This window comes from Candoia aspera, chromosome 6, assembly GCF_035149785.1.
Source record: "Candoia aspera isolate rCanAsp1 chromosome 6, rCanAsp1.hap2, whole genome shotgun sequence".
Classification (NCBI taxonomy): Eukaryota; Metazoa; Chordata; class Lepidosauria; order Squamata; family Boidae; genus Candoia; species Candoia aspera.
This window is the reverse complement of record NC_086158.1, coordinates 84,029,308-84,056,612: the sequence shown is the minus strand read 5'-3', so window position 1 is coordinate 84,056,612 and position 27,305 is coordinate 84,029,308. Positions and strand designations below refer to the sequence as shown.

The following is a 27,305-nucleotide window of genomic DNA, read 5'->3' as shown; positions in this document are numbered from 1 at the left end:
GTCAAGTTAAAAAACATGTTGCCTTTTAAGCCCTGTCAACTAATTCTGTTAGAGAGCTTTTCTACTTCCTACATGAAAGTACTTTTTTCTGTGAAAAATATTCCTATGGAGTTGGACTGAACCTGGACAAGGGACATTGGAATCAGAAAATATTTGTCAATCATTTCTAAAATTCAGTGATCTTACATTATTTCTTGGCAACTGGACTGTACCTTAGAAGAAAATAGCTACATGGGGAAGTAAATGATTGGAAATAGCAATTTCCAAACTATTGGTTATCAAAACCAGTTCCCAGTTCAGATTCTGGCCCCAATGATCTCTTAAGAAGCACCTTGGACCTGCATCTTGGTTAAACAGCAGGTTTCTCCTGAAGTTGTAATCTGTGAGGGGCCTATAGCCTATTAATACTAGAGGATGGGACCAGATCCAGTGAGATACCACTTCCTCCCCACCTTCATCCCTGTTATACAAGCTATAGAGACAAGAATCTACCTACAAATAGACCAGATAATGAACTGGGATTATTTAAAGAAAGAGTAGAGGGTTTTTAAATTGTTTCTTAAGAACCCTAAATCATGGAGTGTGCATGTATAATGACCTCTCTTGATATTCATCAGAGGACAAAGACACAACTCCACAGGCTTCAAATAACGAAGCAGATGATTGAGTATCACTAATGTAAATGTGGTAACAGCATTCAGACAGGCTAGAATCTTTATTGTAACACCAAAATGAAAGTCATTTCTCACTGTTGAGCCATCTTGACAATTATGGTTTTTATTCCATCTTACATTATCTTGGATTCAAAACTGCTTCTGTCTCCTCCCCTGTTTTCCTCAATATAATCGGAAAGATAGCCAGTCTGGTATAGTGGTTAAGGGACCAGGCTAGAAACTGGGAGACCGTGAGTTCTAGTCCTTCCTTAGGCACAAAGCCAGCTGGGTGACCGTGGGCCAGTCTCTTTCTCTCAGCCTTCAGAAGGAGGCAAGGGCAAACCACTTCTGAAAGACCTTGCAAAAAAACTGCAGGGACTTGTCCAGGCAGTTGCCAGGAGTCAACACTGACTCGAACGCAACGTCCTACTCCCAAATGGTAAAGTTGCCTTATGTTAGCCACAGAAGCAGTTGCCTGTTTATATTCCCTTCAACGTAGTTACTCTTGTTCAACATTTTTGTAGCTGAAAATTTATATTTTTTGAGAAGTGGGACATTTTTTGCACAGAAAGAAATCCCCAAATTCAGTGGAAAAATTCCAGTGAAATCTGGGAACTTCTTCATGAAAAGCATCCCTAACCTTACCTAACCATTTATAACACTGCATATAATTCGAGTTTTTATAGGAAAAAAACTTTAAAACCTGTAATTTCTTTTCATTATCAGGCTTGTTGTCCTGATGTTCAGTAGTCTGATAAAGCTTTAATCTAATTTTAACTGCAGTATTATTTAGGTTTCTTTTTTCCTCAATAAAGCTGTGAATCCAAGTAAACTAAGCATTGTAATGAATGAATGAAAAATCAAGAATGAAAGATGACCCAAAGACATTCCAATCTACACAAAACAATTCTGTGCTAAGCAAAGAACTGTATCAGTAAATATTTGACTTTTTTCTCTCAATATTTTTGGTTTTCTCCTCCATTCAGTGTATTTAAAAAAGTACATGCAATCCATTGCAATGACTCACATTGTATCAACTAAAGTATCTTCTTAAATATGCATTAAGTTGGCTCTACTACCAAAATGTTTGCATTTTTAAAATTGAGGCACTGTGACTCACTCAGAACGACAACTTGTTTTATTATCCTGAATACTTTAAGACAGAGAAGCGTTAAATGACCTTTCATACAATATCCCCTTGATATGAATCAATGTAAATCCAATTAATAACAATCATGCCCCCCCCACAACCAGTATACACTGGTTCATTTTAATGGGGTTCTAGACTTCCAAGAAGATAAGGGCATTTGGTGGGAAAAATACACACTTGCTAATGCTATTTATGTATATTGGTACCATGCAGTGGCCGTCTGTGAGGGGAAGGCTATTGTGTTCTCACTGCTAAAATAAAGGAGAGAATAAAGGAAAATGGAAAATGAGGAGGCAGTCTTGTTTGCACCATCCTGGGAGTAAACCCCATTCATTTAAATGGCACTTTTATGCATAGGGCTTATTCCTAATCAACCATCTCTATAAGGTTCCTTCCTTTTGATCAAATCCCCCCAGATAACTGGTTCAAGTGCTTGCTCCCTGTATTAAATTTGTTTAAATAATTTAATTTATTAAAATTTGTGTCTTGGACAGAAGGTGGGCATCAGTTTAAGCTAATGCTTTTTCCAATTCTTGGGAAAGAAAATATTTTTCCCCTTCGCAGAGCCATAAATAGCAAACTAAAACTAGCTCTGTGTGGTATAAGAAGCTCAATGGAAGTCTGTCAGTTTCAGTTTCTCTCATTTCCTTATTTTTCCCATGTTCTTCATTCCAACTGAATTGTTTATTAGCTTGCAACTTTTCAGTAAAAAAATACCTCCACACAAAAATTTATGTGCAGTTTTCTGCTCATTTTTTTAACATTTTTGACCCAAGATTCTCTAAAATACACAATTTGCCTTATACACATTATGCAAAATACTGCCATTTTGTGTGCATTTTCCCTGATGAACACAATTTTGTATATACTTCTTCCTAATTATACACATTGTTATATATTTTTTGTTACTTGGCTAACTGAAAACTGTGAGCATAGAAGAGTAATTGCAGCCTGTTTTGATTTAGAAAGGACCAAGCTGGCTAGTCCTTATCAAAATGCAAACTGCATTAAATTCTTCCTGTCACTTATCAGAAGGCCTGAGCAGGAGATGCGCAAGGAAGTAAAATACAGTAGTTTATATTGTAATTCCGCCATTCCTGCAACAGGACAGGCAACAATTATGTGCCAATGCTTCTATGCAACTATACGTTTTAAAAATAAAATAAACACTATAATGTGTCTCTGACAATGAGTATTAGGAATAAAAATAAGTCATAATTGGCTTTTAGCAAAAATTAGTTCCAAATATGCAGAGTAAGTTTATGGCAATTGTCGTTCTACATGTTCAACTACTTTCTGGAACAGTTCTTATATACAAGAGGAGGATTGATCCAAGTTGTTCAAGGATACTGTGCTGATTTTCTTCACCACCACAGCAATTCTGTTCACCCACGGTAATCACAGAAATCTTCTCTGGGACCTTTTGACAATATCTATATGATCCATAGAAAGGTGAGATAGCAAGGATGTATTCCATGCAGACTGGTAGTGATTTTACTTATTAAAATCACTAAAACCAGGGTGGATTACAATCCCATAATTCCCAATCATTGACTTTCTGTCCAGAGCTGACCCACATCCAAGAAAATCTGGAGAAATTTCTTATTAAAAGATCTAACTGAGCAATGAAACCATGTAAATACCAGCTGAGCCACATTCTCAAAAAATGTAAAAATGAATCCAACAGAAAGAGATGTTTCCTATCCCTAATTTCTTTTATATACATCACCTTTCTAGTTAGAGACTTGTAGAACTTTATATGAAACATTTCAAGATGGAGTCCTTCAAATTCTTTTACAATGTAATTTAGTTCTATCCAAAAGTGTTACATTTATCACTAAATCATGCAGCTGAAATATAGGGGCCTGATGTAGCAGAGGGAAAAAATTGCTCATCTGCACTACCTGTATTGTTTGGTGGATAGGTGCTACATGTGCAATTCTGTGTAAATATATTGTGCACATTAGATCTAAATCATAACAATGAAACATAATTTTAATTATAACAGTGCGCCTAACATATTCGGTGTGGCCCTGCAGATGAATAATTTGAATCCAGAAGATATAGTATGAATTAGTCCTTCTCAACCACTGAATAACTTGGGCCAATTATTCTGTCTCAACTTCAGTGCTCCATCTATAAAATGGGGATAAGCCAACATTAGAAGATGCTGGGAGAAAAAAGAGTTATGAAAAGCACTGTACAAAGCAAGATTCTTAAGGAATTATTTTGTGCACTGACAACAGGGAAGAATTTCCAAGTTACAGCTTAAGCATTAGAGATTCTAAAATTATTATTTTAAGATTGCTGCACCTCTGGGGACCTTTTCAGGGTTATTCAAGAGGTCACAACAAATATTAAATTGTGTTTCATTTGACTGCATATTAAATTAAATACAATTTTCTAGTCTGAGCTTGGAAGTCTGAGCAGATGACTACCATGGAATTCCAAGAGAACCATACGGGGAAAATGAAAAAGCATCCCAGAAGGCAGCAACAGCAAACTACTTCCATATTGTCACCAGAAACAATGCATGGACATGTCTATGTAGGAATATATATACTGTATACCAGATAAAAGGTCCTATTTTTACCAATTTTCTAAGTATTTATGCTGCCATTACCTTCCTTCCCAAGAGGAAGCACAGATGAGCCCTTCAGTTCTACCATCTTGTAGATAAAGTGAGCAAAGCAGATTGGTCAGCAGTGGCACATGCGTACAAGCAATCATGCAGTCACCCATTACTCCATAACTGCACTACGTACCCATGCCCAGTCATACCCATTCACCTCAAATCATGCCCCATCACATCACTTCAAAAGCAATGATATGCCAGGAAGAAATAAGAATATAAAGAGGACTGCCCTTCACCAGCATGCCAGACTCACTTTAGATCTGTCTTTCCACTGCAATTTTCTGGTTTGCTTATCACCCAGATGAAGGGGGATGGTTTCCTGGGACATGCAGATACACCCATTGGGGTTCTATTTTTCCTACCATCAATGCCTACAACTGAAAGATTATTGTCAAGGTTGAAATTTGGTTACTGACATTTGACCTTGGTGAATGGAGCATTTTCATTTCAACCTACAATTCACCTGGTTCCCACAACAAAGGAAAAAAAATGGTCTGGCTTCCTAGGAAGATTTAATGATTAATAGTAAGTTGCCTTAGGATCTCAGGCTCCAATGGGCCAAGAAGGAGGGACAAATACATCATATTGTATAAATATAATAAAATGTGCAGCAGTATGGTCAAATATGTCCAACAGTTTTTGAGTAAATTTAATTCCAAAAAGTTGCCTCTGGAAAATAACAAAATTGACCATAGAGTCTAAACCTATGCTATTAATCATCTCACTGTTGTGGAAATAATAGCATGTCCACAGGGTGAAAGGATTCATGCAATACATAAATTGTGGCATTAAAAATAATGTGGAACTAAACAGAAAATACTGTATAAGTAAGAGCTATGAACATTTCAGAGATGCTATTTGAAAGCTTTTTCACATAACTGTGACTATATGTACACCATCTGAAATTCCAGAACATTTTGTCTGTCATTCTGTGTCAAACCCATTATTGACATTCGCTGCCATGAGAACAGTTTTGGTTTGCCTTCAAGTGTATTGTTTTGTAACCTAGTCAGATGGCTCCAGAACTATCTGGGCAGGTCCTGGCAGTGTGGAAGCCTCAGCCAAACCCTAGAGAAAGAAAGTAGCTTGGGGAACTAACATGATTTGGATCTGGGTAGCCTTTCCTGTCCAATGGAACCCAGGCAAAACCCCATTTTCAAACTGATTGAATGACACTGAGGTTGGCAATGGGATTATTCAACCACAATATTGATGTGCTTATGTTATGTGGTCCAATGGAACTGTTTTGATTTTTCAAATATATCTACCTTGGAAGTAATTCCCCAAGAAGACAGGATGACTCAGTGGTGTGCTCAGTAGTTGAATATTCAGCGGGTTTTCAATTTATAAGTGAAATCCAGATAAAATTATCTCATTCATTTTGAATGAAAAACTGTGATATTATTCTTTCCACATAATAACCTCAAGTTCATTCTGCCTTAATGATTTCTTTTTAGCTTGTATTACTTGATAGTATGGATATGATTGCTGATATTAATGGTCCTCAAAGAAGTACTGGGCAATACAACTTTTTGTATTAAGTGGTACAAGATATATTATTAACCAGTCTCAACTACTTTTTGTCAGGGGAAGCATAAGTCTCAAGTCCAGTTTTTTTCTGTATTAAACTAATTTCTAGTTCAGTCTGAAGCTAAAATGATCTCAGCCATATTGACTGAGGATCTTCATTGAAAATTAGGTTCAGATTTAATCAGTGAATAGAAGAAAGCAGACCTAATACTTTAAAAGTTAAGGAAGAACTAAGGAAGGCTACTTCTTCCTTAACTTTTAAAGTATTAGGTCTGCTTTCTTCTATTCACTGATTAAATCTGAACCTAATTTTCAATGAAGATCCTCAAACTAAGGAAGGCTAGAGGGACGCGGTGGCGCTGCGGGTTAAACCGCTGAGCTGCCGATCGGAAGGTCGGCGGTTCGAAACCGCGCGGCGGGGTGAGCTCCCGTTGCTCGTCCCAGCTCCTGCACACCAAGCAGTTCGAAAACATGCAAATGTGAGTAGATTAATTGGTACCGCTTCGGCGGGAAGGTAACGGCGTTCCGTGAGTCATGCCGGCCACATGACCACGGACGGGTCCTTAGGGACAACGCCGGCTCCAAGGCTTAGAAACGGAGATGAGCACCGCCCCCTAGAGTCGGACACAACTGGACTTTACGTCAAGGGAAACCTTTACCTTTACCTAAGGAAGGCTAGAAGAAGAATTAACTGCTGAGTGAGGGCATGTACTAGGAAAAGCTGACTAAGGACTCTAAGTAGTTTATGTAATTGCGTTAATTAAATAAACTAGATTATTGCTGTTCATCTAAAAGACTTGTGTCAGTTCATAAAGAACAAACAAAATGGAGGACACCGTGTTGATTTTGCTGGGTTCTCAGTGCTCCTATCTCTCTGGGCTGGGCTCTGAAGGGATTCTGTTGTAGTCCTTTCTCTGGAGATATTTCCAAGAGATGCCCTGTGGCTGCTTTGCTCAATACCATATTCTGTGATGTGGGGTCCTCAAAATTCTATTCTGTCCTTCAAGGTACATGAAACCATTGGAAGCTGTCCAATGTCATTTTGGATTACAATATCCTTGATAGCAGATGCCCCTCAGCATTATGGCTTCCTGCCTAACAACCCCAAGGAAGCTGTAGATGTCCTCAGTCCAATCTCTGAAGTCAAAAGCAGGCTGGAGTACATTTGGACAAGACAATGTTTCTTCCAATCATTTGTAAGGGTTTCAGTTTGAATATTCAGTGGGTTTTGAAAGAGATTACCTTCCGTCTTGAAAAGTAAGTTCCACAGATGGCGTGCATGCTTTTGAGTCGAGCCTTAGTTCTGGATTTTCAGGTTTTAATGGTAGCCAAGAGCCACAGTTGCATAGTTATAAGTCTACCAGGTATGTTTTCTTGAATTTTCCAGACTGAGTACATGGATATATACTTCAGCCACATCTCAGAAGTCCTCTCACAACAACGCCTTTCAGTTATCTTCAATTCATTCAGGACGCTGCAGGTGAGCTTCTTAGTGAGGTAAAACATAAGGCTCATATCAATTCATTTTTGGACCAAATGCATTGGCTGCCTCTTTGGTTCCAAGTGTAGTTCAGTGTGCTGTGTATAATCTATAAATCCCTAAGCAAGCCAGATTTTTTAAAGGCCCGTGCTCTTCAGTGCTCAGAGGGACTCTTTTATGCTATCACTCCCTCCACTACGGGATCTGTTTGACTACTTCCCTGCTTGTGTTCTGGGGGACAATTAATTATTTTAAGCATACTCTTAAACCCTCTACTTTTTACATCTAAGAGCAAATTAGCATTTATTTTACTTACTTTATTTTAATGTATTTTTAAACCATTCAATGGCCAAAGCTCTCTGGGTGATTTACAATAAAATACGCCAATATTTGGATTGCCTCAATCCTTTCGGTCTTCCAGAAGGGTGGGATGTTAGGGAGCCCCAGTATATATGTCTGTTTGATACAATTGTTTCGTGGTGCCTCAGTTATTTGCTTGTCATTTGTACTGCAATATTTAAGGAGCTAGGGGTTTCTATATTGGTTTGTATGTATACAAAATAAAAAACACCATACCAATTAGGCAGCAAGAAGGTAGTTGTCAAAATCTAAAACAAAACAAATTTAAATGTGATTAGAATAAGATTTAAAAGTCGGGGAAAATAAAAAGTTGGCACCGGAATGATGCTAATAGGGGTGCCTGTTGAGTCTCTCTGGGGAAGAAGTTTCATCAATCAGGTGCCACCATGGAAAAGGTCTTCTCTCCTGTAGAGACACACCTCACCTCCTTTGGTGGGACCTGAAAGAGAGCCTTATTTGGAGATCTTGCTTCTTCAGGTAACTAGTCCCAAGCCTTTAAAAGAGGGCCTGGAAACAGAACAACAACCAGTTTAGATAGCGAAGTACAGGCATAATATGTTGTTTTGGCCAGTTCCAGTAAGTGGTATTATGAACCCATTGAAGTTTCTGGACCATTTTCAAAGGGAGCCCATATTCAATACACTGCAGTGATCCAATCAGGAAGTTACTAGAGTGTGAGTACTGTAACTGTTGCAAGGCTATCTCTGCCGTGGTAAGTTCATAGTCATTAAATCAGCTGAAGCTGATGAAAGGCACTTGATCCCATGAAGGTCATCAGGGTCTCTAGTGACAATTATGGATCTAGGACTATTTATTTACTGCCCATCTTGCATACATGACTCTGGGTGGCTAACGGTTAAAACAGAATAAAAATGGAATATTTTTCACTTGGGTGTGAGTTAGGTGCTCCAGGAAACACATTTATGCATGGGGTGCCTATTGTGCTCACACACACACACACACACACACACACACCATCTGCAGAGTAGAGGAAAGAGGGGAATTTGCAACATAACATCTCCCTCCCTTCCCCGAAGGCTCTGGGGTGTACTTTGCTCATCCGGTAGGGGTAAAACTCCATTGGGAGAGATCATGCCACATGATAGAAGTTCAGAGGAAGCCAGAGTGGCGTGATCGTAGTTGAGTTATTTGGTCCCAGATGAAATATGGTGTGGCAAAGCTCGATTCTACTTGCCAGTCCTAGTTAGCTAAAGGCTGGAGGAATTTTAATTGCCAACTATAACTTAATAGGAAGGGAATTGCACCATTTAACAGTACTTGGGTCAAGAATGTGATCTCTTGGATTGCCACCCAATGAATTGCTGGCAGATGGGGTTCCTCAAGAGACCTTCCCATTGGATTTTAATTGCCAAGCAGGTGCATAATGGAGCAGCAGGTCCTAAGCCATAGCCTAAATATAATCAGCCATAAACAGGCAGATGGTACAATGCCTTCAGAATATGTTGCAGTAGGTTGCTCCCTTCAACAACCAAACCATGGCACTGTGCATCAGCTGCAGTTCTGAAGAGAAGTCAGAGGGACCCCCATATGTTGCCTCTGGTAAGAATCCAGCCCTAAGGTTATCAATGTGTGGGTTACCATAGCCAAGCTGTTCCTGTTTTGGAAAAGGAGCCAGAATTGAAAAAGGAGGTGTCTCCACTGATAAGGATGGCTCTGGGAGAAGCTAATTCCCAGACCCCTCCACAATACTTCAAGTTTACTGACACCTTCCTAACTCATATGACACACAAAAAAGCAGAATATGCATCTTCTAACACTTCTGTTAACTGAGATCACAGTTCTGCTGTTAAGTTCAGACAGGAAAAAATTATTCCTGACTGGAATCCTCCACAATGGCACAATTTCTGGAAAGCTGTTCCATTTAAGACAAACAATATACAATATATTTCAAGAGTCTTTTCCTCCCAAAATTTCATGCACAACTTCACCCTTGCACAGAATGGCAGAGGTTTGTGATTCAAGACTGTGCAATTTTATGTGCACTTATCTGCAGTAGGTCCCATTGTTTTAGTAGAACATAATATTTTGTTTTGTATTTTTACACAAAATTGTGGGGCTATAAATACCTATATGGACACACCAGAAAACAACACATGTCACTTGTAGCAATGAACAGTTCCTACCATTCTATACATTTCTTTCTGTGGGATGAATAAAGGGTGTTACTGTATAAGAAAAACTGGGAAAGACTGAAGGTTGCAAGCATAATAGCAAACAGCCATGTGCATAATAGCAGAATTCCTAAACACTACAGTGCATTAGCACTGACTTTTTTTCCCTATCTCATACCACTACTGTATTTCTCTATATTAAAGGGACAGATAAGTTCAATATAGAAGTGGTTGTGAAGTGTGTTAGAATAATGTGACATTGAAATGAAGGGAATCCTTTGAAATATGTTTTTAATGGTTTTTATTGTTTTGTATTTGTATTTGTAAGCCACCTAGAGTCTATGAGAGTGGGTAGCTGCTATTACTATCAACAACATTAGGCAAAATATATATTTCACACATACCGTGTCCTGCATTTTTGTCTTAGAAGTGATTCCAGCTGCAGAATCTAGGGGTGCAATTCTATATATTTGCTTCAGAATAAGCTCCAGTGGGCTGTAAGATACCAGAGCAGAACCCAGTATTTTGCACCAGCATTTAGCCATTCCTTGCTTCTGTGGCTCCTGTTTTTAAAAATCTCAGAGGTTGTTACTATTATTGATTTCTATTCCTGCAATAAAAGGGCTTTGAGCAGATTCTGCCTGAAATTTTAGAATTGGGATCACATGACAGAGTGCTCCCCCAGAGAAGCTGCTTTGATACATGCATTTACATGACAGATGCACAGTTTCAGGTGAATCTGAATTTCAAATATTGTCACAATTGGCCTACAGAACCAGTTGGATTTTTCATATTTGGAGAGCTCAGTCCTTAATCCACAAAACAACACAGGCAATGTTCCAAAGACTGAGTTGCTCTATTATTTCTATGAAAAAATAAATCCAGAATCCCATGATAGCAGCGAATTTATCACAAAATGACAAACATCTTGAGTTCATCTTTTGTTCTCATCCAGATTCTGATGTGACAATAAATATACTCACTGTAGTTAGCATGGTGACATGCAATTCAGATATGGACCCAAATGTAGCAAATACCAAACAAATTTGTATCTGATATCTATTCAGATCAAATATTTGTGTTAATAAATAGCTAACTTGTCCTTCTGAAAGAAAGGGGAGAAGAAAAAGAAAATGAAACACAAGGAACATACTTCTATGAAATGCTTCAATTATTCTTCTCTTTGTAGTATCTTTGGGAGGGGGGGGTAAGCATAGTTTTTCCTGGTTCAGTGCATGTTTTCAAGACACTGTTTTTTTTCCAAACATAATTTGAAAAATTATTTTATAGATTTCAGCACCTATTTCTGAGAAATCTATATTTAACTGAAAGCCACAAGAATCACAGACAAAAAAAAATATTTATTTTTATCCTTACTGTTCTTTTAAACATATGTTTTAACTGTATGATGATTATTTTGACAGAATTCACTTAGGAAATTTCAAGTGGTAAACCTTCTCCGCTATAAGGAAAGATTACACTCTGCAAACATACTAATGTGGTAGGTGTCTCTCATGAGACTTTCACCTACAGCCGACTGTAAACTTTAGTGTTTGTACTCTTGACATTTTTAAAAAACATGGTATGATTCTGTAGCATTGATACACCTTGAATATCTTCTATTTGGTAACTACAAACCTACTGAAAGTTGGAGGATGATATATGAGGAAATAATATATTCTGCAAAGGGATACATGCAAGTGGTTGATACTGAGTTCTTGCAATGAGAAATGCTAGCATTAATGGTGAACTAATGCTGCTTTAAATATGGTAACTGTCTATTTAGGTTCTTGCTTACTCTTCCATGTTCATTTTCTTATCTATAAATCATCAAGTAAACCAAAAAAAATCTTAACACTCTTGTACTCTCTCATCATATAAAACCAACCCTGTCCTCCCAAATCTTATGCTTACAAAATATTATTTTGGAGGCCAGTAGACACCATCTCAAGGTGTTCTGACTGCTATTATCCTGACGAATCCTACACTTTTGACATCTGCTTTACCACATCCCTACTTGCACAACATTTCTAGGTTTAATGAAGAGAAAATATTAAAAAGAAAATCATTGAGTAGATTATTTATTTTATAACTGTGATTTTACAGCTGAAGATCCATGAATGCACATTTATAGAGAATTCATACAGAACTGAGTGTCTAGTATTAATCTTTGAACTGATATTAGTTTTAGTAATTTTATCAATTTTCTGATTTGCTACCTACATAGAGATCCTGTACCAGCACAGAGCCATGAGGGAGGGAGGGAGGAGTCCTGGTCAGTGTGGAAAGGAGTTGTCCTCTGTAGGTAAAATACTAATTTTTCTGGACATCAAGATATAGAGAATATGGAAGCTTAGAAAGGAATTGGGAAGGATCAAACCTTGAGTTGGATAAAATCTGGTGTAGATGGCATAGATAGGTTGGACAAAAGTCCAAAGGAAACATTACTTTTTGAAATGTCAATAAAAATGAGTCCACATTAAAAAAGAGAGAGATAAGCTTGAAAATGAAAAAAATTAGTTGTATAGATTTTGAGAAATAGTCATCAAGAGAAATATTTTTCAAGCTAAAGGGTTATTCAGAGAGTGGTCAAAAAGTGGGAACCTTAAACCATCCAACAGTTCTGGTTTCCCACTGAAAGACTTGAACTCTTGAACTCTTTCATGTACTAGAAAATTTCAGAATTTTGATTTGCAGAAGGACTGTTCTCATGTATATGACTGCCCAGAGACCACTTCAAACAAAACCAAGCTAATACCTTAATGAGTAATATGATGACGATATAATAGACTATAATATGATGACGATACAATAGACTATAATATGATGATGTTATAATAGGCTATTGAAACGTTGCTTATTCCTTTTATTGGCAAGGGAAAGATTGTATTGGGGGATGCAAAAAGAAAGGAATGCCAGTAAGAGACGATACTACTGAACTTGGCAAATCTCATCCTTCACCAGAAAATTCTTTTCATGTTCTTACAAGATATGAGCCAGGACCAGCCAAGGCTAAATAAAAACGCTGACAGCTAATTAACTAAACAAGGCTGCCTATACAATTAAGTTCCTGCATTTTCCCAAAATATCACCTATTTCAATTACATAGCTACTTACAGTAGCTCAGCTGTTTGAACAAGGTTTGACAGATCTTATGCATAAATATACAATGCAGAAAAGAATTATTTTTAGTATGGAATTTTTCCTCCTGTCTTATTCCACCCACTCAGTCCCACAGAATCTCACTGGAGCTCAAGGGAGTGGGTAATCAGGCAATTGCAATCATTATGAATAGACCAGCTTGATTCTAGCCCCTGAATGAATATAATTATATATCTCTTTATTCATTTTCCCTTCTTTCACTTGCAAATCCAGTCAACGGCTGTGGTGTTGTTTTACTTAAGATGTTACTGAGTATCATATGAGAACAGTTTTGCCCATCTGTGGGTCCCCGCACATCTTCTCACACTTCATATCTAAACATCTCATATATGAATAAGCACTTTATTTATACAGTTCAATGAGCACTGCCTCAGTATATCTTACTGACAAAATACGGGTTCAAAAATGAAATTACAGAAAGTTCTAATGGATTTTGAAAAGACAAGTAACATTAAAAGAAGAAAAGAGAAGAGGGATTTCATTCACAAGTCTTCATATGTATAGATACTAACACATGTTATACCCTTACACAGCCATGCAAATTCACCCAGAGAGTCATGAGAGCATTATCTTGGAGTATTAACTCACTTCAGTGCAAAATAGGTGAATACTGGCCCAAGTGGGTTCTTTCCCTCCCCAAAGATTGCTATGTGACTTTTTTCGACCCCTCTCCTGCAGACAGTCCTAAATGTGGCCTTCCTCTCTGCAGAAGTCTCTGAAGGGTATGATCAAAAAAGTCAAGATGACAGCATAAGTAAATTTATGGAAAATCTTTAGATGTCAAAGATGTTAATGTGATGCTGAATTATATACCAAAGCTTTAGAATCTGAATTATGGTTGCACTGAGCATTGAGGTGGGGGGAGGTAGCTAAAAGAATCATATTGAGAATTGGAAAAGTGATATTATTCCAGCTGTAAGGAATGGCTTTCAGAAATGTGTGATCTGTTTTTGAAAAGGCAATATTTTCTACTAATCAAAGGATGAAGCAATAAATATGATAATGGCAGAGATGCTGTAATTATTTTACAATAATATTTTGGATTGATCATATTATAGTAGTGTATGGTACTTCTGAGAGCCAGTTTGGTGGTGATTAAGGTGCCAGGCTAGAAACCCAGAGACTGTGAGTTCTAGATCAGCCTTAGGCTCAAAGCCAGCTGGGTGATCTTGGGCCAGTCCCTCTTTCTCAACCCTAGGAAGAAAAAGGCAAAGGCAAACCACTTCTGAAAATCTTGCTAAGAAAACTGCAAGGACTCATCCAGGCAGTAGCCAGGGGTCAACACTGACCTGAAGGCATTAAAAAAAAGGGTATTTCTAAGTAAATCAGTGACTATTGATATGTATAATATAGAGATTTTTTTTCTTTTTCTCTCTTTCTTAGTTTGTTCAGTTCTTCCCCACCCCCATATTTTCCTTTCCTTTCCTTTTTTTTGGAGGGGGGCTCCTATCAATTTTTTCTTTAAGTTTAAAGATTGATTTGTTAAGTGTGTGTGTGTGTTTTAGTGTACTTACTGTAGGTGTTTCATCATTTTTTTCTTGTAAATAAAATTTATTAAATAAATAAATAAATAAATGACAAGATGACAGCCTGACGGTGTGATCGAAGTTGGAGTGGGGCTTTATTGACCACGCTCTACAGTCACACCTGTCTGTTAGATGTCCACCTGATTGTAAAACTGCCTGCAGTCTGTTCCCCTCCCCTGACAAACTTCAGAGCCACAAAGAACGGCAATATGCTGATAAGGACATTTATTTAGTTCTTTATCTGTCCAATTGATATAGCTGCCCTTCCTACAACAAGTGACTCTGGGTGGCATACAACAAAGCTAAAACAATAAATACCTTAAGACGGTTATCATTACTATTATTAAGAACTTTAAAACTATAAAAAACACAGCTAAGACAAAGAAATAGCAGGTGGAGGGATGTTAATAATAAGGGAGCCACCTCACTAGTTCACCCATCGCCTGGGGTCCCCAGGCCTGAGGGCCTAACCAGGTCTTGAGGGACCTGTAGAAGACCAGACGTGATGGAGCCAGCCGCACCTCAGGGGGTAGGATATTCCACAATGCGGGCGCCACAGCAAGAAAGGCCCACTGTCTTGGGCCTGCCAAATGCAGCTTCCTTGACAATGGAACCTGCAGCATGCCCTTTCTGCTGGGACAGGCAGATGTAATTGGGAGAGGCAGTCCCTCAAGTAACTTGGCCCCATGCCATGTAGGGCTTCAAAGGTCAGAAACAGCACCTTGAATTGGATCGGAAACAAACTGGTAACCAATGCAGTCCACAAAGCAGAGGTGTCACATATGCTCTACCAGAAGCACACATAACTCCTCGCCCTGCTGCATTTTGCAACAGCTGAAGTTTCCGGATAGTCTTCAAGGGCAGCCCCATATACAGCACATTACAATAGTCCAAGTGAGAGGTGACCAGAGCATGAGTGACTGTGAGTAGGGCCTCTCGATCTAGGAACAGGCGTAACTGCACACAATACGAAGTTGTGCAAAGTTGCTCATTAAGCAGGAGTCTTGAGTCCCCCAAACTGTGCACAAAGTCTATTTGGGGCAGTGCGACCCCATCCAGCACCAAAGATGGCATAGTCTAGAACTGGGGGGGGAGGGGGCAAAACAAAACCCAAAGCCACTCAATCTTGCCAGAGTCCAATTGAAGCCTGTTGTTCCCCATCCAGGCCCTCACAGCCTCCAGACATCCACAGCATCACTTAATACGCCAGGAGCAGAGATATACAGCTGGATATCATGATGATGACACCTCACTCCATGGTGACAGATGAGCTCACGCAGCAGTCTCATGTAGATATTGAATAGGAAAGGAGAGAACACCAATCCCTTGTCCCAAGCAGCAACCAAGGCTTCAGATGGACCATGCAGCAGACTAGCAGGAACAACCCCCAACTCCCTCTGAAACCCATCTGGGTCCATCAGTCACTGGGGGTGGACCACTCTAATAGATCCAGCCTCCCTGCAGTGGATAGTGGCACTAGAGAATCACCTGTAAATCAGGGCGTGATCTGACCATTACAAAGGAGAAACCAAAAGCAACCCCAATTGCAGATCATATAGCCATGACAAAAACACCCGATCCAAGGTGTGACCACTGTCACTCTCTGGATGACCTGAGATAGGCCGTCTGTCATGGTGGCCATGAATTCCAGAGCCACCTCACACCCCATTCCTAGGGAAGGCAGATTGAAGTCCGCCAGGACCATAAGTCTGGGGATGTCCACTGCCAACCCAGAAATGGAGTTAAGGAGCTCAGGCAGGGAGGTTGCTATGTAGCAAGGAGGCTGGTACAACAGCAACAATCCCAACTGATCCCTACAGCCCAACTTAATAAACAGGGTCTCACATCCAGTGACCTGTGGGACAGCGCCCCTGAAAGCTGTAAGAGATTCCTGGATGACAGTCGCCACACTTCCACTCCTGCCCCGGGTTCTCGGCTGGTGCCACAGTGGCTGGGCAAATCTCCAAAAGGGCCACACCCCCTTCCGGGCCCAGCCAGGTCTTGGTAATACATGCCAGGTCAGCCCTCTCGTCCAGGATAAAATCACAGATGAGGGAGACATTGCTTGAAAGTACCAAGTTCTGCATTTGGCATTCCTAGTTAAAAGGATCAGGTAACAGGTGATGGGAAAAAATCACTACCCAATATTCTGGAGATCTGCTGCCAGTTGGAATAGGGGACTAAGTAAGAAAAGCCGTCTTATCTGGAGTAAGAGAACATTCAGTTTTCTTATTGGTGGGATCTATAAACAGAAAAGGTACTGGTTTTTCCATGTACTTTCTGTGGACAGCAAACATTATTCAGGGTTGTTGTTTTTTTATGAAAATCAGAAAAGTCAATGAGCTGTCAGCTGCAAATTCAGCAAAAGGAAATCACAGTTAACAGGAGGAGATAGATCTTTCTCCTGAAACTTTTTATCATTGCAGTAGAAAAGGCAGTACTTAAATCAAGACTAATCAATTTAAATATGAATAACTGTCTAATGAATCTTTGTGTGAACTCTGTAAATAATGCTGCTAATAAGATGAGGGTTCTATCAAAAGAGGGAAAAATGTAGTGATGACAATGGATTAATAAAAAAAAATCCCTAACCTTAATGTTCTTGTGACAGCTCTAAGAAATTAACAGATATAGAGCTTTCAAGCTATCAAAGGAGCACTATTATTTAGCCAAATCACAAAATATCAAATACTGCTTGGAAGTTTCTACATTATTTTTAAAAAATGTTAGTTTGGTATGGTTTTAATATAACATATGCTCTGCTCCAAGAAATGAAAATCATTGGCCTGAAGTTGTCAGTGTTTACCAATATAGAAATAACAATCTGAAAGGTGGAATGGAAATTCACCATTGTGTATATATTCCCAGTTTTCTCAGATCAACTGGTGAATATAGAACCAACCTTAAATCTGAATTTCTCCTCATTTGTGATATGGCATCCCTCAGTGCTTTAAGAAATGATGCAGTTAAGAAGTTGTAGATAAGATCTCCTAAGTCTTGTCACTGAGAAAGTCGAAAAAAAATTTTATACAGAAGGAAGTCTACAATTTAACACATCTCAGCTGGGCAGACAGCTACTTATTACAGATTGGAAAAGTAAGTGAAATATGTAATAGCCTTTTAATTTTGCCCCAAGGCTCTTAAGTATTCTATTGAAATTTATTTCAGAGCTTTTATTTACAGGGTTACACATTGTAAAGACCTAAGAATAAACTCCATTTAGTACCATGCAATTTGCCTGCAGGTACAAATGCATAGGACTGCACTGCTGATGTCCAAGTTGATGGACAGATTAACTAGCCAATAGCATTTATTCCATTGTGACACTTTGCCTCATAACTTCATTGACTGAAGTTCATTTTTTTAAAATGAGATGATTCATATGTGGTCATCACAGAGGCTCATGTTTCAATTCATAAATGCATACTATTCCTTGGCTGAGATTTTCTTATTTTATGCATATCTGTTTATACAAATGTGAGTGCCCATTTCTCTCTGTGTGTCTGTGCATCAGACACAATATTCTGTACATAGAATTTGGGTAGTCTTTTACAGAGTAGCACCTTCCATAGAAAAAATCCATAATACGTGGAGAAATCTATACTAGTAGAGTGACGTAGTCTTTAGAAAAGCTCTGAAATATTTCTATATCCCAGTTATTATGCAAATGGAAGAATGCAAACAACAGAATTACAAATCATCTGATGGTTGACAGCTGAATACAAGTGGGAAAGCTACTAAAAATGCTAGCTCCAAATTCCAGTTTCCCAGAACACACAGGCAAAAAAAAAAATCTTCCAAACAATGAATTTTATACATTTTTTCATTAATCACAGGCTGCAGTTCATACACATTTCAGATGCAGAACACTTCCATTACCCTACAGATAGAAATGTCTCCTGAACTAGTATTGGGGTCTTCTTAGAAGCAGCTACTAAAGATTATGAGGATGCTAAGCAGAGCAACAAAAGAAGTTATCTGATTTTTTTTATCATTCTCCTAGCCTATATCACAGCGGCAGTGAGGAAATTGTTCTTCTCGATCATTCTGCATGTGCACAGAGCAGTCCAAACAGCAACTTGCTCAAAGCATCCAAATTCTGTGGGAAGAACATATAGTCCATTCAACCATACATTATAAATGGACAGCACAATACTGATTGATTATGTGCCATCAAATAAAACCATTTATGGCATCTAAGATGGCGTAAATCCAGAGGATATATCTGTGAGTTTACTTGTTCAGTTATAAGGTATACTTTTCGAGTGATATAAAGAGAACCTTGGAGAAGTGAAACCTATCACAAGTGCTCTTGATCTTTGCCTTTCCTAGCTTGTAAAAGCAGCCTCAAAAGGGCTGTAATGAAATGTTTGCTTAAGTTAATTCATCCTGAACCAGTGTCATGGCCCAGGAGAAAGGAAGGCAGAGCAGAGGTTCTGTTAGGTGATTGCCAAGCAACGGAGTAAACATTCCGAGGAGTGGCAGTTGGCTGCAGCCTATATAGGAAGAGGCCAGGCTACCTTTGTTCTCTTTGCTGGAAACTACCTCTAGCTCAGGTGCAATCCCTGTGTAGGAATTTCTCTCTTGAACCGTAGACCCTTGGACCGGCTACCAACCTTGACCTGGCTCTTGAACCTTGGACCAACTTTAGAGTTTGTAGGCAAGCCTTTGCTTTGTTGACATTCCTGAATATATTGTTAACTCTGTTACCTGAAAATAAAACTGATAATCTTCCAAGAAACCATGTATATGTGTGAGGCTGAAACCTGAAGTAGGACAACCATGGACATCTAGGGTGGAGGGGGGGAATGGCAAAAATTTGTGTCATAACTTTATGATACTAATTCCAACCACTTGTTACTTACATTAGATATCACCTGTGGTATGCAAGGACTGGATCTTCCATCACAATATCAAATGCATGAAATCATGGCTTCCTGCAGACACCCATGCCCTGAACTGCACCATGTTGAATTATTTCTTCACCAATTTTCAATAGTCCATACTTGGCCAAGTGCTGGAATGTGTGGTAACATCATAGTTTCAGAAATTTCAAAATAATTTAGATTAGCTAGATCAGTTCCAGGCTGGATAGATGTCATTTTGGTGGATAATATAGACTGAGTACTAGAAAAGGAAAATGCATCTCCATAGATTTGGCTGAACCTCTCAGTGGCCTTTAACACAGGCATCAGTTCCTAACCACAATGATGCCAAAATGGTGAAATGTACATCATGACATCATAATGCAAGATGTCTTACTAATTCCTAGTGACACAATATCTCCTACAAGTTTATAATGTGTGGGGCTTGCACTTTGATGTTGCAACACACATTTGTCCCTTCCTCCCCTTTGCAGGTATCTTCAGCCTCTGACACCATTCAACATGGTAATATTCTAGGTCACCTGGCTGGAGTGTGACTTGGAGACCTATTCTTTCTTAGAGATGAGATCAGAAAGTGATGCTGAAGGTTTCTTATTGCCATAAACAATGCCTGTGGTGTCCCCTGGGGTCTATCTTGCCTTCATGTTCTTCCACATAAATATTAGGGCTGTCCAGTGCTTCAGTTTTGAGGGGGAAAATGTATTTTGAAATGTGCAGAAGCACCCATGAAGCACTTGTTGGCAATACTTTAAAACTATCTGTGCTTTTTTCCAGAATTCATGCGGCCCTCCACAGCTGCAGTATGAACCCAGGGGAAAACAATCTATTTGGTCAGTTAGGACCAGTACAAATAGGTAGCCTGGAACTGTAGACATGGTATCAGAAAAGCCAAAGCTCTAAATGAGCTGAAGTTGGCAAAGGATGTTTAAAGTTTTAAGAACTTTAAAAAAAAAAGGATTTATTCAGTTATAGTCAAAATAAAGGCAAAAGAATCAGTAAATCAGAGACTCACTGAAGATGTAAAAGCATTAACAAGTAACAAAGAAAAGGCAGAACTACTCACCTCCTATTTCAGTGCAGTCTACTCCAAGACTGGATTAAATCCTGATAGTGATAGAGACATAGTCAGAGAATATCTCTTTCCTTTGAATGTGTGTACATCTCCAGGGCCACCCTGGGAAATAGCTGATGGTCTGAAACAATCCTTTGTGCATAATCTTTGATAAATGATGGGAGGAGAGGAAATGTTGCCCCTATCTTCAATGAGGAATGAAAGGAAGATCCAGGAAACTGCTGACCTGTCTATCTGAAATTAATATCTGTGAAGATTCTCTAGTGTCATAAAGAGATTGATATGTAAGTACTTTGAAAACAAAGTACTGTGGGCACCCACAGGGCTGCAACTGGGGGGGGGGGCAATTTCATTTATCTTATTATTTTTTTATTATTATTTCCTGAAAAAATCCTCAAATGTTCCACCAAGCAGGAACCTCAAATATGCTTTAGGCAAAACATTGAAGCAGATGACATCAGGAGAGCCTGTTATTGCAAAGCATAGACAAAATCCACTTTTCCAATCTATAAAACTTCATATAAAGGGAATGCTATTTTTAAATTGTCAGTACAGTTCTCTTTGAACTGAACTCTAAATATTGAATTCATAAAACTTAGCAGAAATACTTCCCTTAATTTTGAAGATAGAAATAGGCATGTATTTCCATTGACTGAATGTTTTTCCTCAATGGGCAGACTGCTCAAATGCCAGTGGAACTCTCCCTTCTGGGACTCATGACATTTTCACTGAAGAATTTTGAATGGAAGGAAACTCTGCCACCCCACTATGTGATATTACATACACAAAGTAATAACCTCTATCAATATTTTTTAAGAATAAACAAATGACATTGCAAATGACATCTTTAGCACCATGTCTGATAGGTGCATAGTTTTCTGAAGCAGTGGTGATACCACAGAAAGTAGCATGATAGCTGTGCATCTCTGTCCATTCCCAATGAACAAAATGTATTTGCTTCGGTTAAAGTTATTTTTATTCTAAATTCATACATATGTACATCAAATGCCATGTCTGAATATGTGACTAAGAAATCTTCAAGATGAGCAGCTTTTCCATCTTCCTAAGCGTTTGAAGCCACTCTTCCACAATTGAATTGAGATGTTCAGACTATTAGGTTATCTTGTGAAATATTTACAGTGACATATTTACATGTTTCTTCAGCAAAGGTACATTACCTTGTTGTGGTGCTGGAGCTTGAGCACCTCAATGATGCCATGAGCTAAACCGTGAAGGGCCACCCAAGATGGGAAGGTCATGACAGAGAGGTCAGACTAAATGCAATCCCTGGGGAAGGTAATGGCAACCCACCCCAGTATTCTTGCCATGAAAACTAAATGGATCAGTACAACCAGAGATATGTCGGTATACCATCGGAAGATGAGACCCCCAGGTCGGAAGGTGGTCAAAATGCTACTGGGGAGGAACAGAGGATGAGTTCAACTAGCCCCAGACGTGATGACGCAGCTAGCTCAAAGCCGAAAGGACGGCTAGCAGCCGACGGTGCTGGTGGTGAACGGCGAATCCGATGTTCTAAGGATCAACACACCATTGGAACCTGGAATGTAAGATCTATGAGCCAGGGCAAATTGGATGTGGTTATTGGTGAGATGTCAAGATTAAAGATAGACATTTTGGGCATCAGTGAACTGAAATGGACTGGAATGGGCCACTTCACATCAAATGACCACCAGATCTACTACTGTGGACAAGAGGACCACAGAAGAAATGGAGTAGCCTTCATAATTAATAGTAAAGTGGCTAAAGCAGTGCTTGGATACAATCCAAAAAACGACAGAATGATCTCAATTTGAATTCAGGGCAAGCCATCTAACATCACAGTGATCCAAATATACGCCCCAACCACAGATGCTGAAGAAGCTAAAGTAGATCAGTTCTATGAGGATCTGCAGCACCTACTGGACAACATGCCTAAAAGAGATGTTATTTTCATCACAGGAGACTGGAATGCTAAGGTGGGCAGTCAAATGACACCTGGAATTACAGGTAAGTATGGCCTGGGAGAACAAAACGAAGCAGGACATAGGCTGATAGAATTTTGCCAAGACAACTCCCTCTGCATAACAAACACTCTCTTCCAACAACCTAAGTGACGGCTTTATACATGGACTTCACCAGATGGACAACACTGAAATCAGATTGACTACATCCTTTGCAGCCAAAGGTGGCGGACATCTATACAGTCGGTAAAAACAAGACCTGGAGCTGACTGTAGTTCAGATCACGAACTTCTTCTTGCACAATTTAGGATACGACTAAAGAGATTAGGGAAGACCCACAGATCAGCTAGATATGAGTTCACTAATATTCCTACGGAATATGCAGTGGAGGTGGAATAGATTTAAGGGACTGGACTTAGTAGATAGGGTCCCGGAAGAACTATGGACAGAAGTTTGCAGCATTGTTCAGGAGGCGGCAACAAAATACATCCCAAAGAAAGAGAAAACCAAGAAGGCAAAGTGGCTGTCTGCTGAGACACTAGAAGTAGCCCAAGAAAGAAGGAAAGCAAAAGGCAACAGTGATAGGGGGAGATATGCCCAATTAAATGCAAAATTCCAGAGGTTAGCCAGAAGAGATAAGGAATTATTTTTAAACAAGCAATGCACGGAAGTGGAAGAAGACAATAGAATAGGAAGGACAAGAGACCTCTTCCAGAAAATTAGAAACATTGGAGGTAAATTCCAGGCCAAAATGGGTATGATCAAAAACAAAGATGGCAAGGACCTAACAGAAGAAGAAGAGATCAAGAAAAGGTGGCAAGAATATACAGAAGACCTGTATAGGAAGGATAACAATATCGGGGATAGCTTTGACGGTGTGGTCAGTGAGGTAGAGCCAGACATCCTGAAGAGTGAGGTTGAGTGGGCCTTAAGAAGCATCACTAATAACAAGGCAGCAGGAGACGATGGCATCCCAGCTGAACTGTTCAAAATCTTGCGAGATGATGCTGTCAAGGTAATGCATACTATATGCCAGCAAATTTGGAAAACACAAGAATGGCCATCAGATTGGAAAAAATCAACTTATATCCCCATACCAAAAAAGGGAAACACTAAAGAATGTTCAAACTATCGAACAGTGGCACTCATTTCACATGCCAGTAAGGTAATGCTCAAGATCCTGCAAGGTAGACTTCAGCAATTCATGGAGAGAGAATTGGCAGATGTACAAGCTGGGTTTAGAAAAGGCAGAGGAACTAGGGACCAAATTGCCAATATGCGCTGGATCATGGAAAAAGCCAGGGAGTTTCAGAAAAACATCTATTTCTGTTTTATTGACTATTCTAAAGCCTTTGATTGTGTGGACCATAACAAATTGTGGCAAGTTCTTAGCGTTATGGGGATACCAAGTCATCTTGTCTGCCTCCTGAAGAATCTGTATAACGACCAAGTAGCAACGGTAAGAACAGACCACAGAACAACGGACTGGTTTAAGATTGGGAAAGGAGTACGGCAGGGTTGCATACTCTCACCCTACCTATTCAACTTGTACGCAGAACACATCATGCGACGTGCTGGGCTTGAGGAATCCAAGGCTGGAGTTAAAATTGCTGGAAGAAACATTAACAATCTCAGATATGCAGATGATACCACTTTGATGGCTCAAAGCGAAGAGGAGCCTGAGGTGAAAGAGGAAAGTGCAAAAGCTGGCTTGCAGCTAAACCTCAAAAAAACCAAGATTATGGCAACCAGCTTGATTGATAACTGGCAAATAGAGGGAGAAAACATAGAGGCGGTGAAAGACTTTGTATTTCTAGGTGCAAAGATTACTGCAGATGCTGACTGCAGTCAGGAAATCAGAAGACGCTTAATCCTTGGGAGAAGAGCAATGACAAATCTCAATAAAATAGTTAAGAGCAGAGACATCACACTGACATCAAAGGTCCACATAGTTAAAGCAATGGTATTCCCAGTAATAACATATGGCTGTGAGAGCTGGACCATAAGGAAGGCTGAGAGAAGGAAGATAGGTGCTTTTGAACTGTGGTGTTGGAGGAAAATTCTGAGAGTGCCTTGGACTGCAAGAAGATCAAACCAGTCCATCCTCCAGGAAATAAAGCCAGACTGCTCACTTGAGGGAATGATATTAAAGGCAAAACTGAAATACTTTGGCCACATAATGAGAAGACAGGACACCCTGGAGAAGATGCTGATGCTAGGGAGAGTGGAAGGCAAAAGGAAGAGGGGCCGACCAAGGGCAAGGTGGATGGATGATATTCTAGAGGTGACGGACTCGTCCCTGGGGGAGCTGGGGGTGTTGACGACCGACGGGAAGCTCTGGCCTGGGCTGGTCCATGAAGTCACGAAGAGTTGGAAGCGACTGAATTTACATGTTTATGCATCTGTAGACACTGGCCAATCACTGCAAAACAATTGGCGTTTTGCAGCTAATACCTAAGCACAGAGGACAGTCAGACAACCAGCACTCAGTTGCTGGTCAGTAACTTACTGCACTGAGCTATTCACTCAGGCTTGACCTAAACATGGACCATTTCCCTTAAGTAAAAAAATGAAAAGGAAATAACATGAAATTTCTATGCCACGTGGTGGCAAATTTCTTACTTTAAAACTGACAGATCAGGATTCGGGCATATGCGTTTCTTTCCACATCAGCATACACGGCAGGATAATAACTGGAAGGCTGGGCAGGAGAGCACAGACTGCCATTCAAAGCAATGCCCCTGATTCCTACTCAGCCACTTCCCTCTTGAAAGTTTCCTCACGCTCACTCTCATCAAACATTATAGCCACAAGCTTCCACAGCGACATGTTCTGTGTTAACTACCAGATAGAGGGCCTCATTTCACTTGAAAAATTGAAAAATTCATCTGGGAGAGGGAGGAGTTCACTAGAAACTTTGAGCTTTCACATTTTTAAAGCATGGTTTAGTGAGGATATCCCAGAATACAATTTTAGGTGCTGTGCAAGAGAAGGCAGGGAGCTGTAGGCACATGTAATTCAGCTCAAGCAGAAGAAGACTAGCACTGTCCTCATGGAAACAGGGTACCTGTGGGTACATCTTACACACTTCCTCAGGTATAAGATGGGCAACTCATGGATTGCCTGTAGCATCTGGCCCCCTTTCTGCATTCCATGTACCCTCTTCCTCACCCCTATTCAGTGGCAAAATTCTGGCACTGGGCAGCATAATTTCTTTGGGAGAGAGGGTCATGGATAGAAATAAGAAGCAAATTGGGTGATTTAACTGTTTGGCCTACTGTACTATCCATTTTAACTTAAAGAGGGCCTCCAGTGATGTCACTGCATTAGTGCCATATCGCATGCATTTCTAAAAGGCCAAACTGAAAAATAATGCAAGTCCTGGATATGAATAGTTGCCTGCTGTTGTTCTAACACAATATTTTTCAGTGGCTTCAACTCACATATTTGGGTGTGAGTCATCAAATTATGTGCACACATGTGCAAACAGGCTGATATAGGAGCTCACCAATTTATGTCCTATCCCTTCCACCCTATACTGTTGCGAAGTCCCTGGGAAATACTGAAAGACATCTGCATCCACAAAAGGGGGAGTTCATCTCTGCACACTCCAGTCGTCATGCACAAGAACAGATCAAGAGAGCTGAATGTGACCCTTTCCACCTTTCCATATATCTTCCATGTGCAGTGGGAGACAACCGACAAGGAAACAACACAACTGCAGATTGGAAGGACCTGGTATGCTGCTAGATTTAGCCTCCATCTCAATCAATCCACCCAATAAATATTGGAAAGCTGGAGGCTCCCATCTAAATTAATGGGCAGGATAAACAAACAGGGGCTTTACTTTTGCAAACCCCTAACTATCTATGCTTCATTTTTTTGAAGTTGGACATTTTGGGAGGTCTAGCCACAAGAAGGGCAGGGAAGCTGCACTGCATTCCAACACTGATTTTGTATACCACAATAACATCCATTTTATCATCCTATAAATATACTCAAGTTAGTAAAAATGGCATGAAGCTGCATATCTGGCATTACAAAACTAAAGTTTACAGATTCCAAACTGCAGTAATAAAGTTATCTTAAAAGTGGTGCCAAAGTCACAGCCTGACCAGAAAATGAACAGCTACAGGTTTAGCTTTGGTTCATGCCCTCCAGCCCTGTTCAGATACTAGTGGAGGGGGGTCTGCAGCAAAGCTTTAGAAGTAGCCCTCAGATATCGGCAGATTCATATGGGGGCTCTGTACCTTTCAGATACGTAGGGAAAGCATCCAGAATGACTGCTGTCCATTATTTAGCACAGCGAGGTGTGTCTACAAGCAAGCAGAAGTTATCTTGCTGCTCATCAAGCCTTAATTTCTCATGTTACTCATAGATCTTACCAACTGTATGCAGATGGTAATAACACGGACCAGTGTGTTTCACATAACGTAACATTGGAGGTGTTCCACTGCATTCATGGTTTAGGCACAAGATATGTATGCGTTACTTGTGTGCTACTTTCATGCCTAAACGAAATGTGACAATTATGCTTCATGCTAAGTAAAAGTCCCAGCAGCAGGTGTTGAGCACAAAAGGCTTTGCTCAATTACCTAAAAGAAAAAAAGGGGGTAAGTGGGAAGGGGGTGCAGCCAAAACTACTGTTTCACTAGTGAACTAGTGGGGCTGTCCAGTCTGCTTCTATTTAGTGACCCAGAACAATCACTCATTTCCCAGCACAGAGCTTATTCATTTGCAAGATTGAAAAAGAGCAGA

General features: G+C 39.7%; 2 protein-coding genes across 2 annotated transcripts in view; one reads left to right on the top strand and one right to left on the bottom strand.

The window, feature by feature from the left end:
- The window catches only part of CTNNA3 (catenin alpha 3), a 781,530-nt gene that overhangs the window by 428,432 nt on the left and 325,793 nt on the right, over window positions 1–27,305 (bottom strand). The gene's annotated exons all lie outside the window — the stretch shown is intronic.
- Window positions 26,167–27,305, top strand: part of LRRTM3 (leucine rich repeat transmembrane neuronal 3) — a 104,173-nt gene continuing 103,034 nt past the window's right edge. The window contains 1 exon segment of the mRNA XM_063306586.1: window positions 26,167–26,285. Within this exon segment, the coding sequence (XP_063162656.1) occupies window positions 26,167–26,285 (119 nt within the window).